This window comes from Mustelus asterias, chromosome 24 (assembly GCF_964213995.1).
Source record: "Mustelus asterias chromosome 24, sMusAst1.hap1.1, whole genome shotgun sequence".
Taxonomy (NCBI): domain Eukaryota; kingdom Metazoa; phylum Chordata; class Chondrichthyes; order Carcharhiniformes; family Triakidae; genus Mustelus; species Mustelus asterias.
The window spans coordinates 46,571,062-46,587,605 of NC_135824.1; the positions used below are offsets into that span (position 1 = coordinate 46,571,062).

A 16,544-nucleotide genomic window follows, 5' to 3' on the forward strand; every position below is an offset into this window, starting at 1 on the left:
AGCACTGTCAGCGAACTGGTTAAAGAAACAAGTCAAAATGAAATATCACCTCAGTGTGTTTCTAACCCTGACATTTAAGTGCTCTCCATAGCCGCTTGTGTGTCCAGCCTGGTGACAGTTAAGGCTGGGGGTTATTGCCTGAAGATTCATACTCCTCCAGAACATTTCCAGGCTTTGACTTTAATGTCAGATAAGTTTCCCTCTCACATACACACGCTCTCCCTCCATCTCACTCTCTCATTCTCTCTCCCTCACTGACACACACACCCTTTCCCTCTCATACACATTCATCCTCTCCTCCTTTCTCCCCGGCACTCTGACTGGTGCCAGTGATCACTGATCGTTCCTCCATATCTGCTGTTGATAGTCTCACGCATGGACAAGCTTGGTGTGGAGGAAGCTTTACTCTACATCTAACCCCGTGCTGTCCCTATCCTGGGAGTGTTTGATAGGGACAACGTAGAGGGAGCTTTACTCTGAATCTAACCCTCCCTGTCTCAATGTCTCATCTCCCTTCTAAATTGTCCAAATAGTATTGGCTTTCCACAACCAGTACGGTAGAAGTGGGATGCTTCCCACAGTCGAATAGCAAACGCAATGCCTGGATAAAATTCAGAGCACAAGCACTAGGCTGCAATTACTGGGCCAGTCTTATGTCAGTTTTGTGCTTGAGGGAGGGCAGGGGAGTGGGTGAGAGAACAAGGGTGCTGACAGCAAGTTAAAGCATTTTGGAATATGAAACAGATGGGCACAGATGTGTAAATATGTAGAAATCTCCACTGAGAGGCAAGTTTATTATGACAAAGAATCGGCTAGTTGACACTGTATGCAAATTAATCCAGCAATACAATTTTAATGCAATATAAATTATAAAAACATGCAGATTCCAGTATTTTCCAGCAATTGTTCATAAACACAGATAAAGAGAGAGGTTAACACTTTTTCTCGGATAGCTTTGTAAACAGTGTGTGCTCAAGTGTATTGGGAATTGCAAAATGAGACCTCGACGTTACAAATGAGGGGGTGAGACTCTCAATTTGCAGGGGATAGAGTGAAAGTTGGGAGTGGGACAGTCTGGCACAGGCAACTGTGCTGGAGCTTGGATCAATCTGGTTGGCTAGTCAATGTTTTACTGACAGGAATCTCCAAGCCTGGGACTGTCAAAATCCACTCATCAATTGGTGAAAGGCTGAGAGGGTAGCAGTTATGTTCTGACCCTCTCCCTCCAGCCACCTGGCAGCCAGAGGGGCTCTGGGAAACTATCAGTCCTCAGGCACCCACTATCTCTGCAGTGCTGGCGAAGGTGGTCAGCTACAGTGAGGGGAACCTCCCTCCCTCCATCACTGTTTAGCTGCGCAAAGCCACACAGTCACCGATTAGCACTAAAAGGTCCAGCTCAGTCCTGATGCCAAATTGCCACATGAGCTGGCAAGAGGCAGGCAGAACCAAGCACTCAAACCTTTCGATCTGAGTGGCAGTAAAGACTTGGGAGGAAAACTATTCCAGAAGTGTAAGTGGATTAGATTAACACTTTTCAGGGCCAGGTAGCATTCCATGCTTCCCGAACCCAAGAGATTTCCAAATTCTGACCATAACAAGACTTGCAGCTTATGAATGATTAAATAAACCCCTTCCTGGTGTCTGTGGAGAAAAGGAGCCAGGGGGTAGCTCAAGATCACTGATGGCTCTAAAAGGAGAAACTTGAGATGTGTTTAGCCCCCCCCCCCCCCCCCCCCCCCCCCTTGCTTCGTCTCAGTTTGGGGGAGGGGACAATTTTTTCCAAAGCAATAAATGGCATGTTGGTCCTACAAGAAGAACTCAGCACCACGTTTCTCAAGGGATGAGTAACCAATGCTGGACTTGTCAACCATGCTCACACCCCGTGGAAGAATCAAAAAGAGCTTTCTGACAATGAAGACAGTTCCAGCACAACACAGCTGCTCTCCTGGTTAATGTTCTGCTCTGCAGCCGTGCCCTCAGCACCAGCCCAGAGCCAAATATTGGATACAAAACTCTTAAAGGAAGTATACAGCAGAAAACATTCAGTTAAGACACATTGCAGTTAGGATTCAATGTACACAGGCCTGTATCGTACAATAGCTTTTTACATATAAGGCAAGACCCTCTGAAGGTGTTAAAACACCAGAAATATTTACAATGACATCTGAATTCTACCATCAAAAGGATTATTTTGTTCTGATATTTCAACATTGTCACTGGAATTTCAGTGGAGAGATGCAGGCAGAGACACAGTTGCTGCACAACTCAAAACCTGGCCTGTGTGAGAAGCGATCCCTCAGAGCCAGTTAACACATGGGTAGAGGGATCCCTCAGAGATCTAATACACTGGGGCACGGGGACTCCTCGGGGACCTATCACACGGGGAATCCCTGGGGACCTATCACACCGGGGCGGAGTTGGTAGAATCTGGTCCATGTCAATAAAGGGACAATCAGATGATGTCTAAAATTCAGTCCGGCCTCCAATATCTCCAGTGTCAATTCTTCCCTTTCTACTTTAGTCAGGTTTCTGCGCATCAGGGACAAAATAAAACGGGATTTGCTGCGGGTTCAGAGAACGGGTGCTGAAAATGCTGAGTTGCTGCTGCTCCTGTGGCCCCTGATGTGGATTCAGTTCTTAAATGAAGCTTCAAGCCTGACACAGACAAGGCTGATAGCTGAGGATGGCTTTCCCTCTGCACAGCACCCACAGACAGGCAGGTGGCTGGTCACCTTCATTCTTTGCACACCAATCTCATACAGACGTTTGGACAGGGCTGCAGCACACAGCCATAAAAAGGTTGAGACACAAATGGATTTTGGTGTTTGGAAAAAAATATCCAGTTTACTCTTAGGTTTAATGAATTGAGTCGCTGCCAGACCGCGGGGTCAAGACTCCATTCGCTGAACCATGTTTCGACTGCACTAAGTCTGCTGCCTTATATACTGAACCGAGAGGAATTTCCCAGCTCACATCAGACTCAGGAGAGACTGAAACACAGTAAAATGCAGCAGAATACTGCAGCCAGTTCTGAACTGGGATCATCTAGCTTTGCATTCCAGACCAGTAACCCCTTCATAGAATCCTACAGTGCAGAAGGAGGCCATTTAGCCCATCGAGTCTGCACCAACAACAATCCCACCCAGGCCCTATCCGCGTGACCCCACATATTTAGCCTAGTTAGTCCCCCTGACACTAAGTGGCAATTTAACATGGCCAATCAACCTAACCTGCACATCTTTGGACTGTGGGAGGAAACCGGAGCACCCGGAGGAAACCCACGCAGACACAGGGAGAACGTGCAGATTCCACAGTGACCCAAAGCCAGATTTTGAACCTGGGTGCCTAGTGCTGCGAGGCAGCAGTGCTAACACCGTGCCCCCCAAACTCCGTGTCTCTCTCACTCCCCAATGGATTCCCCATTTGTCTGTCTGACTTGATTTGGAAGTTTCAGTGAAATGTTCAGAATCAGCGAATGATGCACTTCCACCCACGTGGGAGACATTCCCAAGAACACTTCCTATTCCAAACTCTCAGATCCTGATGGTTTGGAAGAGTTGGAGAGTCGGGGAGGTTTTTAAATGTATGGTTTCTAAGCCCTAGATGGCACCTGCCTCCCTGAATCAGTGCCTGGCAGCACCGGGCAGTGAGAAACCCATTCCCACTCAACCCCAGTCTGCAATCACTGACTCTGTCTCCACTGTAATAGGACAGGCCCTTGGATGTCAGGGCCAATATATCCAGATGCATTTCCCAGAGTGCTCAGAACCATCCTTCCAACAAGAAGGTAGCAACTTTCCAGAAACCATCCCATCTCCTACGTGTAGGGGAATATGTTGCAGTGTGTTGGGGTCTTTATGTCCTGTTAAAGCAGCACAATGGGGCAGCAGAAGGAACAAATCTGATCAGGAACAGAAGAAATCGTCAGATCAGATCTGTTCCACTCGCTTCAGCCAAAATAAATGGACCGCACAGGACAGACTGCCCAGTATGAATCCCCTAGGTCAGTGCCACTGACCCTGCACCTGTTTACGCACTCAGGTGGGCTAACACTGGTGTAAACCTTTCCAACACAACAGCGAGAATGGTTTTGGTCTTGTATTTGGCATGTGTCCTTCCCTGGTCATGGGCACCATGAGCGATGTGGAAACTGCAGAACGCTGTCAATCCCATTACAGAACTGTGACTCTCCGGGCTGTGGCTTCTCCTGTTAAACTGACCAACCAAACAACCTGAGGCAACATGAGGAAAATCTTTAAATCTTTTTTAAACACAACGAGTGGCCAGGATTTGGAATGTGCTGCCTGAAAAGGTGCTGGATATAGATTCAATAGGAACCTTCCAAAGGGGAATTGGATAAATACTTGGAAAGAGCCAGCACAGAGGCACTGGACTGAATGGCCTCATTCTTTGCTGTTTGTTTCACATGCAGACCTGTGCTGCGAGGGGTACTATCCACACAGTCTAATGGCACTGCCCAGGGCAGGCAGCCACACAGAGCTCGAAGTGACGAGACCACACAGAGCACTTCCCTGCCCCCCGTCTCTGGGGCTCTGATGCCGACAGGATCCCCAGCCCTCAAGCACCATTCCACGAGTGAGCTAGAAACTAGATCAGAAACCTCTGCACTCGTGATTAAACTCCCTCGCCCCATTCCAACCAACTTCCTTTGCTGATACACGTCCTCACCGGGACTTACTGCGCAATCCAATCTCACCAGTAAAATATAAACAGCAAGAGACGCACTCTCCTGGATACAGAGATACAGCAGATGAAGGAGCAATCAGTATCATTATTAAAATTAAACTGTTTGCATGGACTATCTCCATTTTATACTTTATGCTCAGCTAGCACCCCCCACCCCCCCTCCTGACACTCTCACTTTATGGTCAAGGCAGGTTTAGAGACTTTTTAAAATAAAAATAAGTGTTTCATAGAATCCCTACAGTGCAGAAGGAGGCCATTCGGCCCATCAAGTCTGCACCAACCACAATCCCACCCAGGCCCTATCCCATAACCCTATGTATTTACCCCGCTAATCCCCCTGACACTAAGGGGCAATTTAGCATGGCCAATCCACCTAACCAACACGTCTTTCGGACTGTGGGAGGAAACTGGAGCATCCAGAGGAAACCCACACAGACACAGGGGAACGTGCAGACTCCGCACAGTCACCCAAGCCGGGAATCGAACCCGGGTTCCTGGTGCTGTAAAGCAGCAGTGCTAACCATTGTGCCACCCATCGTTTCGACTGTCACCTGAGTTTCGGGAAGATTGGCACTGGATAGTTCCACCGTTTCCATTCAGCATCACCCTCCCGAGGAATTCCTCGCACCCTTCCCCCTCCCTGGAGTTTATCAGTGCAGTGCGGAACCCACCTGCCCAGGGTGGGGGTGGGAGGAGGTGGCCAACAGGCAAATTCTGTCGAGTGACACGGGACCCGAATATGGCAAACTGCAAAAGGATGGTGAAGTATTTCTAACATGTATAAGAGTCACGGCTGTGCGTGTGTTGCTGCAAGGTTGGTGAGTTGTTCTGTTCCGCATTTTTGAAAATGTTATTGAACAGACCTGGGGAATTAATCGGAAATATCTCTGCCTCTCTCCAGTGTTTCTGCTCGAGTTGCACATTTCAGAAAAAAAGTGTTCACTGGTTCAACCAGTCACAATGTCTGCTCTGCACCGACCCCAGGGAGCAGTGTCCATAGTTCAAACTCCCACTTCCCCCTGCTGAGGTCAGAGGTTAGGCATGGTGCTCAGGAATGACAACTTTACACAGCACCTCAAACCCCGGAAATCACAAGCGCGTTCTCGACTTAGCTTTCCTCACCCGCTTTTAAACTCGCACCACCAACCAACCCCCCTCCCTGCCCAAAACCACCCTCCCAAAGGAGCGATGGACCCCTTCAGTTACTGCACCAAGCTTCTGATCCAGTCAGAGGTGACGAGGATTGAAAAAGAGGAGTCCAACCACACCATTCCTTGTGCGTCATCCGAAAAGCGGCACACTTGGCGGGCTGAGAATGGCAGTCCCGAGGGCTGCGGAACCAGTCACCCCTCCACCATTTGGCTGATGATGTTGATGAGGTTGTCCATGCCCCACAGGTAGCCGTCCTCCCGATTGCCCTCCACCCAGGCCACCCGGTGGTTCAGTGTCGCGTGGTCAGGTAACAGCACTGTCTTCCCAAAGTCAATCATCCAAACCTTGGCCAGCTCCGACTTGTCATGGACGAACAGGAGAGAACTTCCCACCACCTGGAACAAAAGAGACAATTCCAGTCAGGGATCAGAAAATACTACAGATGGAAGAAATTAGCAGATGGCCACTCAGCACATCAAGCCACTGCTATTCAATACATTCACAGCTGATCATCCTTCCCAACCCCACTTTCCCACACTATTCCCAATCTCCTTCATTTCTGTACAGTCCTGAACCCAACAATCTGAGTACTGAACATATTCTCAATGATGGAGGATCCACAACCCTCTGGGATAGAGAATTCCAAAGATTCACAATCGTCCCAATCCATAAGGGCAGGAGAGATCATTGACAAGACTGAAGATGCATTAAAAGAAAAACAACGTGGATAGCTATTGGTCCAAATTTACTGCCATCCTGATTTACCCTCGAGACAGTGGTAGTGAGGCACCACCTTGAACTGCTGCAGTCTGTGTGGTGAAGGAGCTGAAAGAAAGAGGGGGCCATCAGTTGAGCCCCAACTCAAGTGGGCCCCAAAGGAGGGAGTGGGGAAGTGACTGCGATGCATTCCATGGTTAACCAGCACAATTACATGATTTATTTCCCTCTGCAATCTGATACGAGTGGAAGTCATCAATGAATTGAAGAGTCTCCGAATCCAAATGCTGAGAAAACTACAGCACGTGTGGAGTCTGCATATTCTGCCTCGAACAAGTGTTGGGGAGCCACCCACTCCCTCTCCCTCCCAGCCAGCCAGCCAGCCGGGGAGTCTGGGGCAATAATCATCCTCCATAAACCAGTACCAATTATTGCCAAGCCTCAAACACCTGACAACAGGGTAATGACATGGAGGCACATGAGACAACAGTGTCCCACAAACTCCAAGCCAAAGAGCAGGAGTCACAGGCTGACACGTCAGCATCCGGAGGAACTGACATTCGGAGGAGCCCAAATCAGGATCACGAAGCAGAGACCCGTGCCCCGGATAATCTGACAAAAAAACCAAAAAGTCAGGGACAGCCGTTCCTTCAGATGTTTTTGCTTGTGAAAGTGTCACAATCCCTAAAGGTTTCTTTTTCCTTTCCTGCTGCTGCTAGGATTGCTGAGTATTTTCTGCCGTGAACCTTTGATGTGGCGGTTGTCTTAGAAACTGATCTGGGATTTGCGCGCTACGGGCTGTGGGACAGCAGGGAACACCCATTACCTCATGTGTGTTGAAGAACTCGGAGCCCTCCAGTGCTGTCCTCAGTTCTTTCAATCGCGTCAAGTAGTTTCTCTGAGAACAGGACAAACAGGAACATTAGCAACACACAGAGCCAGGTTGGGGGTCAGAATGCCAGCAAGCAAAACCATCCACAATACCCAGAGAGAATCTGGAGGAAACTATGATCTCCAATGTGACGCTGAGACTCTTGTGCCCGAAGGAATGTAGTAACGGAGAGTAAATAGTTACCAAGATGTTTCTATTGCTGTCCACAAAATCTTCCAGCGCCTCCATAACCTCCTCTTTGAGTCTGGTTTTCTTGAAGCTTGTACTGCAGGAACCATCAGCTTTCTGGGGAACGAAAGGGAATCTTTAACTAGAGATCTGAGCAGAGTCAACAACAGATAGATAGATAGTGCCCTGCAGCTGGAACTGGTGACCAAGCTTCCCCCAATGTCCTCCTACCCTGTTAACCTCCTCATTCTGTGACTGGCTAACATAGGACTGCGCAGCACTGAGCACTGCACCTTTGGAAGGAAACACTGGCCTTGGAGGAAGTGCAAGATAGATTCACTGCAATCAGACCTGGAAGCCCCCTCAGAAACTTATATGTTTCAATAAGATCACCTGTCATTTGTCTAAACTCTAATAAGGTATATGGGCCCAACCTGTTCACCCTTTCCTTATTGGATAAGGCCTTCATCACAGTAAAGATATTAAGGGGAACAGATGGGAAAGATACAGCAAAACTATTTCCACAGGCTGAGGAGTCTAGAACGAGGTGACGGTAGTGAAAGACCTTTCAGGAGTGAAATTAGAATCATGGCATCATTACGGTGCAGAAGGAGGGCATACGGACCACAATCCCACCCAGGCCCTATCCCCATACATTTACCCTAGCTAGTCCCCCTGACACTAAGGGGCAATTTAGAATGGCCAATGCATCTAACCCACACATCTTTGGACTGTGGGAGGAGCATCCGGAGGAAACCCACGCAGACATGGAGAGAACATGCAGACGCCGCCACAGACAGTGACCCAAGCCAGGAATCGAACCCAGGTCTCTGGCACTGTGAGGCAGCAGTGCTAACTATTGTGCCACCCCCTGGAAATGCTTCTACACTGAAAAGATGAAGAGAATTTAGAACCATCTCCAGCAACAGTTGATGCTGGCTCATTTGTTAATTCTTGAACTGACATGATGGGATTTTGTTACCAAAGGCAGCCTGGGATATGGGGAAAAGGTGGACATATGCGATTAGGTTACAGTTCAGCCATGTTGCTCCTGATCCTATGCTTCCTCAAGCATGTTCTTGCCAGCACTGGAAGTTGACTGGTATATACGAGCTCTCCACTTACCCTTATGCCTTCTATCCTGAACCCTAGTGTTGCAGTCGAGCTGAGTGTCTCCCGCCACTGCATGTAACGTGGCTTCAAAACAGCTTCCTGCTCGTGCTCCTCCTGCGTGGGTGCATTTGGATCCACTGCGATCATCTTCTCGTACATGTCTTTCCGCAGTTTGGGCTTCTCGCGAGCTTTGGTCAATTCCTCCTCAAGGTACGTCCTTCAAAAGCAAATTTGGAATCCAGTGTCAGAAAAATAAGAATGGACTAAGTGAGCACTAGAAACACGCGCTGCGACTCCGAGACGGTTGTTGCAGCTGTGTTCCTGTTCAAATCTCATCATCACCTCTCCTCACCCCTCTCAATCTCAGTGCCAGCATCAAGCCCCCTCACGACATCTCTGCGTTCTTCCAATTCTGGCCTCTAAGCATTCCCCAGTTTCCATGACTCCACGAGTAACAAAAACTTCAGGAATTCCCTAACCTGTCTCTCCTTAAAACATCCCTTTTGGACATCTACCCAAATATCTGCTTGTGTGGCTCGGTGTCAAATTCTGACAGATTATATAACATAGGATATGCAGCACAGGACGGCACAGTGGCTAGCCAGGGACCCGGGTTCAATTCCGGCCTCGGTCACTCTCTGTGCGCAGTCTGCACGTTCTCCCCGTGGCTGCGTGGGTTTCCTCCGGGTGCTCCGGTTTTCTCCCATGCTCCAAAGATGTGCGGGTAGGTGGATTGGCCATGCTAAATCAACCTTAACGTTAGGGGGATTAGCAGGGTAAATATGCAAGGTTCCGGGAATAGGACCTGGGTGGGAGGAGATGAAATCACACAGCCAGGTATGTAACACAGGGCATGCAGCTAAACATAACATCAGCCCCTGCAGCTCTCACACTCGGGAGTTTGGACCCGTCAAAGATGGAGAATTGGGCAATGTGTTAACAAAGGAACAGGCTGCGGTTGAAGAGGAGACAAAATGCTTTTAGCCTTTAATTACAGCAGAGTGGAAGGTTTGAAGTCACTTTGCAAACTACACATTTGCATTCTGGCCTGGTGTTCACAGCCAGCCTGCTGTAAGTCCCACGCTTTAAGGAAATGTTCCTCGATACTGTGACACACTATTTCACAACTGTTATCCGATGTTTCCACAAGTTTGTCAGCCACAATCGAATACCATGGGAGAGGGACAGGAGGAGGGAAGGGCTTTTGCAAACCCAGCAGGGAGTTGGCAATATCAGAGGGGAAAAGTTCTCATTTCCCACTGAAAGATGCTCTCACTAGGATGTGTGTCCCCGGTGGAGCAATTGGCCACCTACACCTCGCCCAAGTGCTCATTTTTTTACGTGAAGCTAGGTAGCTAGTGTTGATAAACTATTCATTCACTCTCGGCCTTTTGGCTAAGATCAAGCATCGGATCAATCCAAGATGGGGTGCAATGCCTCATCCTGTCAGCTTGGACCTTGTTTGTCTCTCTTCTGGGGACCATGAATTGGATTTTGAATTTGTTTTTTTGGAGAAAGCAAGGAATGGATTTGCTTGGACCAATCTGAGTATTGGCTTTGTAACTTTAAGGATGGAGGGACTTGTTTTTAAAAAAGCTATTCCCTCACAGGGGAATCACAATTAGTCCTCGTCCGCAACCTGAGCACGTTTTCCAGCGGAACACAAGAGACAGTGACGGGTTTTCCACAGTCCAGCCCAAAGGCACTCGGTCAAATTGCAACCCCTAGGCCCAAGGTCACTGGCTGCGCAGCCAGGAGATTACTTTGGATCCTGTGTGCTCTGGGTGGCTCCGACAGTGTAACTTTCTCCAATTACAAGCTCTCTAATCAATATCCTGCTGTGATTCATCAATATATCACTATGTTAAAACCTGAGACAGAGCAACTAGTATTTATTACTACACCCATAACCTAATAAAAACATCCCAAGATGTGAGTGTCATACAGCAAAATCGGACAACTTGCTAGAAAAAATGATATTAGGATAGATGGCCAAAAGTCTAGTCAAGAGGAGAAGTTTTAAGGAGCATCTTAAAGAGAGGTAGAGAGGTTTAGGGAGGGAATTTGGGAGCTTGGTACCTCAGAAGCCACAGTTAATGTTGGAGCGATGTTGGGGATGCTCAAGAGGTCAGAACTGTCGGGGCCCGGCCGGGCCGGAGGGGGCCAGCCAGGCCGGAGAGGGTCAGCCAGGCCGGAGAGGGTCACAGAGATCACAGAGGCTAAGAGGGCGAAAGAAGTTCAGAGGAAAAGGAGACAGTGCCCCACTCAACACCAACTGACACTTCATGTTTCAAAGTCCAACTTACCTCACCCCCATCTTACAGTCCATGATTGAGGGGGAGTCAAACTCTGACAACAGATCATCCATCTGGTTGTAACTGTCACCATCCTTGTCCACCACTCCATAATAGCCTGGTACATAGGGACGCAGCAACGGGTCCTTCATCAGGGACTCCAAGCACTGGTGCTCACACTCACAGTACTTCTTCAGGATCTTTCCATAATCTCCAGCTTTAAAGTTACCTGAAACAAACAGGCAGTTTTGTGAACACCATTTGTCATCCTTCAACAGTTCACACTTCTGTTGCTCCCCATCACAATGGGTCAGCTTATTCTATAGAACCCTTGGTTATTGTCCTGTGAAAGATGAGGCAGCTCAGCCCGGCTGCATTTCACAACGTCACCGGATAGTATCGAGAGACGATTGGATCCCTGTGCAGTCAGGCCCACTCATCAGGCACTATTTCCCCTTCCCCTGGAGTGCCTCTTCACACCAAAGTGGACACATTTCAGCTGCAAGTTGAATGGAAGGGAGAGTCTTCATTGCTCGAGAATCATTGTTTGCTTTACTCAATACCGCCCCAGGGGGCACATTCTTCCTGTGATCTATTAGAGGAGCCTGGGCTGCAAGCTCGGGCAGGTGAGGCAGCTTGCACAATAACTCAGTGTCTAGAGTGGCTTACCTGCATGGCCTGCTAACTGCACCCAAGGATAGCGCTTCCTGAAGGAGACAACAAAGGGGGACCAGTGCACCATGGTCTTCAGCCTCTTCCACGTCTTGCTCTGTAAAAGAAAATTACTTTTAAACAAAAATAAAATGCACATCGCATTCACCCAACATGGACACCCCTGTCCCGCCCCTAACATTTCCACCCAATCCTGCAGCTAAAGCAGCTAGCAATGGCAACAATAATAAAATAAAACTGTACTTAGTTTCTTTAACACAGTAAAACAGCTCCAGCTATTTGACAGACGTGATGAAACAAAATTTGACACTAACCTACACAAAGAGGCATGAGGACAAATGGCCCGAAGCTTAGTTAAAACGGCGAGTGTTTAGGAGGAGGACAGAAGGGTGGAGCTGTTTAGGGAGGGACAGAGCTGAAGGCTGTTCTATCGTTTGAATTAGTGATATATTTCAGCAGAGTAACTGACTCTATCCTGTGACTGCACAGGCAGTATTCAATGGTAGAGCAAAGAAAACCTGGTGCACAAGAGGATAGAATTGGAGGAGCAGTGATCTCGCGAGTGTTGTTGGAAATTGCAGATTTGGCAGGGGGCAAGGCCACGGAGGAATTCACAGAGGCTGACAGTCCCTGTAAGAAGCTTGCAATATGAACTAATCAATGTGCTATTATCAGCAGTGACAGACTGGCCCATCCCTCTTTGCGTGTGTTTTATTGACACTGCTGAGGTTAATGCCCTTCTGAATCTTCCTCAAACTGCAGCTTCTCTCCACTCTTGCAGAGGAACAGCTACCTCAGTCTTTACCAGGACTTAAGATAATGACGAGCTATGCAGAGAGCAGTAGTTCAACATTCCCTCACCTTTGCCCTTCAGTTGAAGAAGAGAAATACATTATAAATCAGGGCTACACAAACAGCAGGCAGCAGTGCTCTCGAGCCCAGGGTGCTGTCAAATCCAGCGCTTGCGGTCTGGGAGTATTTAAGATGTCTTTTTTTATTGAGGACTCTTACAGCCAACATCACAACTGAAAATCGTTGCATCCCCTTGTGTCCTGAACTAACTTATCCAGCTACTTCTAACCCCAGATACGAACACACAAACTACACAGCCTCTTACTTAGAGTATAAGATCAGTACTGGAAAGCAAAACACAGGCAGAGCTGGTCTGCTCAGTATAAGATGTCAAGGAGGAAATGTTTGTTACGTAACCACATGTTTGATTTCCGGTGACCATGTTCTGCCTGAATAATTGCCATGCAAGTCATCCCAGCACCGCCACGCACACATGCTGGACACAACGTGGTGTCTTCTCTTCAAGGTGACTCAGTCTGCTACGTGCAAGTGTCCCAAATAACAGGTGCGACCTCATTCACCCACCCAACATGGGCAGTCCCTCACTGAGCAGTATTGCCGCATGCACGCACAGCCTTACAAACACTGCATTCAATTATATCTGTGTAACCTGCTAACAATCAAGTCCCATTATTTAATTCCCCCCCCCGCCCCCAGATAACCACGTACTATTTTTTGTACCTTTTGCACATGTTGAAACTGTTCTCCTTCTCTCCCAAGAAACTGGGAAGAGTTTAAAATTGATCCAGGTCTGAACAGCAACCAACAAATATTAACCCTCCAGGATAATTAGCATCCATAAACCACAACTCAATGCCCTTGAACCAGCTCCTATTCCTGTCACCTCTATAATATCCTGCGCATTAACCTTCATCAACAAACACCCACCCTGCCATCACTGCTGAAAAATTCAGCTTCACAGCATCCCTGGACTTCCCTTTGTTCGTCATTTCCCCAAAGCTATCTCATTAAAACCAGACAGCGTTCCTGCTGGCTGGAAAGAGCCAACGTTTTGCTGAATGTTTGATTCCGGATTGTCTCTGGGCTCTTTCATGATGCAGCAATCCTGGAGGTACGCGTGTGGGTGTTGGGTGAAAGAAAGATTGGGTTTGGCTGGGATATCGAACTGCCTTTTGAAGCTGACTAGCCATTGGCGGCCATGCCTTCAAGCTGCCTGTGTCCGAGCTCTGGAACTCCCTCCCTGAACCCCTCTACCACTCTCTCACCTTCATTAAGACACTGTTTAAAACCTCTCTCTTTGACCAACTTTTGGTCACCTGTCCGATCATTGCCTTAAGCAACTTTGTGTCAAACCTTGTTCAATAATGCTCCTGTGAAGCACCTCAGAACGTTTCATTACAATAAAGGTGCTATATAAATGCATATAAGTTGTTGTTGACTGGAGGCTGTTCTTTGCAGGGGTTAATCAGATGGTGAGCTCAGTCCCTTTAAGTGCTCCCTTTACCCCTGGCAGTGGGCAGACACAGCAGGTTCTGTGAACAACCAGTTTGATGCCATTAAAACAGCAGCCCCATTGGTCACCTCACAGCTGTTTGGCTGAATAAGTCAGCCATTTTTCACAAGCAATTGACTTGTGTGAAGCACTTTTGGATATTCCGCACTTTGGGTGCAACATTAAGTGCATCGCTGTACATTTTAACACAGACACCTCTGTACATATGGCGGGACACCAACCCTTGTGATGTCCTCTGCTGCTGGGACTCCTGTGAAAAGCCTCCAGACTGTAGCAGACCCATTGGTGCCATTACACAAGAGAAGGAATGTTTCACGCACGCAAGGCTGGACCTCAGAGACGGGACAACTCCTTGTGTTGAGAAGACGGGCAATGAACTGGAACATGTCGATAGCACGGCATTCCTTCACTGGGCGGTCTGGTGCTTTATCTCAAGCAGCAGCTTTCTCCCTCTGATACACCACTCTCATACTGTTCAGCTTTGTACCGAGATAGCACTAAGATTCGGAGTTATTGCCCCACTATTGCCCCCCCGCCCTGTGCGGAGCTACACAGACAAGATCATTCCAACAACTTATAGCACCATTGACACAGTAAAATCGCCTAAAATGCCTCACAGGGGTTTTGTCAAACAACATTTGATATCAACAAAAAGGAGATAGGAGGATAGATCCCCCAGAGCCATGTCGAAAAGATAGGTTTTAAAGGCAAGTCTTAGAGGAGGAAAAAGAGAGTCAGAGGGAGTTAGGGAGGGAATTATGGAGGTTGGACCCTTGGCAGATGAAGGCACATGATGCTCGGAGGTGCCAGTATCAGAGGAGTGCAGGTAGCTCAAAAGCATTTTTGGACTAGAGGAAATTAGATAGGGAAAGGGAGAGGCCACGGAGGGATTCGAAAACATGGGTGAGAATTTTAAAATCGAGACGTTGCTTAACCAGGAGCCAGTGTAGCTTCATCAAGGGCAAGGGGGAAAGAGCAAGCAAGAGAAAAGGGAGAGTAAAGGACATGGGCAAATGGTGCAGGATGGAAACAAAGGAGAGAAAGAAAAATCAACCCGGACTGTTACTTTACATTACTTGTTCTCAATGGTCTGTTCAACGCCGGCATCTCCACATCCTGACTAAACAAGTCCAGCGATGGAGAGGACAGCTGGAATCATTAGGAACAGTGAAATATCCACATAGTATTGAGGCAGCGGGGAGAAACATTCAGGGGAAAGGATGAGGCAACAAGGGTCGAATTGCCTTCTCCTTTCTCTGCCTGTGTTGTGTTATTGGATGTGGACAGGGTGAAGCTCTAAGACAACAGCCACGCTCTGAACACTCACTCAACGCTCAGACAGAACAGCCACCAGGGGGTCAAGTGTCACATTTAATCAACAGAGATTGGCTTTCTGAATGTGCTGCAGGAAATAAAAAGTCAGAATAAAGCCCAGCAGCCTGTTCCCAAAACAACGCGTGAGCACAATTCCGTCAGCCATGGTAAGGATAAGCTCCGTGGGGGGGTGGAGCTTCAGCCCCCATCTGCTGTGATCCTGAATCCATGGTTCTCTCCCTATTGTCATCATACTGTGCACAGGCTGAGTGCTGGTTCAGCTCTGTTGCAGCTTACTTGTCACCAGTGATGACACATCTTTTCCATTACAGCCCATTTGTGGTTTCTGCGGATTTCTCAAGTTTTTTTTGTAACACAATAAACGCAGCACAAGTTGCAGCAAATCTGCCCTAAACCACATCCACGGCAAAGGCTCCATTTTCAATCTACACAGCTGTGAACTGGAACATGGATTTAAAAGGCCTCCGGGAGCAACGCTAACTGCTAGGCTGCTAAAACCCCGTTCAGTGCCAGATCGACAAGTTCACACAGCATCACCAAGACATGTTAGATGAGCCAGTTACTTACATTACACTCGGATTTATAAACTTCCAGCCACCAATCTCTTCATTCAGATAAACGTGCCCTCAACAACAATGTGCATTTATATTGTGCATTTATGTTAAGTTTATTGAAGTTTATTTATTAGTGTCACAAGTAGGCTTACATTAACACTGCAATGAAGTTACTGTGAAAATCCCCTAGTCGCCACACTCCGACGCCTGTTCGGGTACGCGGAGGGAGAATTTAGCACGGCCAATGCACCTAACCAGCACATCTTTCGGAATGTGGGAGGAAACCGGAGTATCTGGAGGAAACCCACGCAGACACGGGGAGAACGTGCAGACTCCGCACAAACAGTGACCCAAGCCAGAATCGAACCCGGGTCCCTGGAGCTGTGAGGCAGCAGTGCTAACCACCGTGCCTTACTCATTTTGTGTTTACATAGTGCATAGGGCTGAGTACGATGCTCTGTCGGAGAGTTGGTGCAGACTCGATGGGCTAAAAGGCCTTGTTCTGCACTGTAGGGATTCTATGATTCTATAAAGGAAGAGAGGGGGGTTTAAGAGAGCGAATTCAGAGCTTAGGGTCCAGGCAGCTGTAGGCATGGCTGCCAACAGCACAGTGA

General features: G+C 48.1%; 1 protein-coding gene across 1 annotated transcript in view; it reads right to left on the reverse strand.

The window, feature by feature from the left end:
* Nucleotides 1-759: 759 nt before the first annotated feature.
* The window catches only part of LOC144511366 (inositol-trisphosphate 3-kinase C-like), a 68,548-nt gene continuing 52,763 nt past the window's right edge, over nt 760-16,544 (reverse strand). The window contains exons 2-7 of the mRNA XM_078241659.1: nt 11,713-11,812; nt 11,056-11,272; nt 8,762-8,966; nt 7,652-7,753; nt 7,403-7,474; nt 760-6,254 (exon numbers count right to left, since the gene is read on the reverse strand). Coding sequence (XP_078097785.1) covers nt 6,051-6,254; nt 7,403-7,474; nt 7,652-7,753; nt 8,762-8,966; nt 11,056-11,272; nt 11,713-11,812 — 900 coding nt within the window. The 3' untranslated portion in view covers nt 760-6,050. The remainder of the gene's footprint in view (nt 6,255-7,402; nt 7,475-7,651; nt 7,754-8,761; nt 8,967-11,055; nt 11,273-11,712; nt 11,813-16,544) is intronic.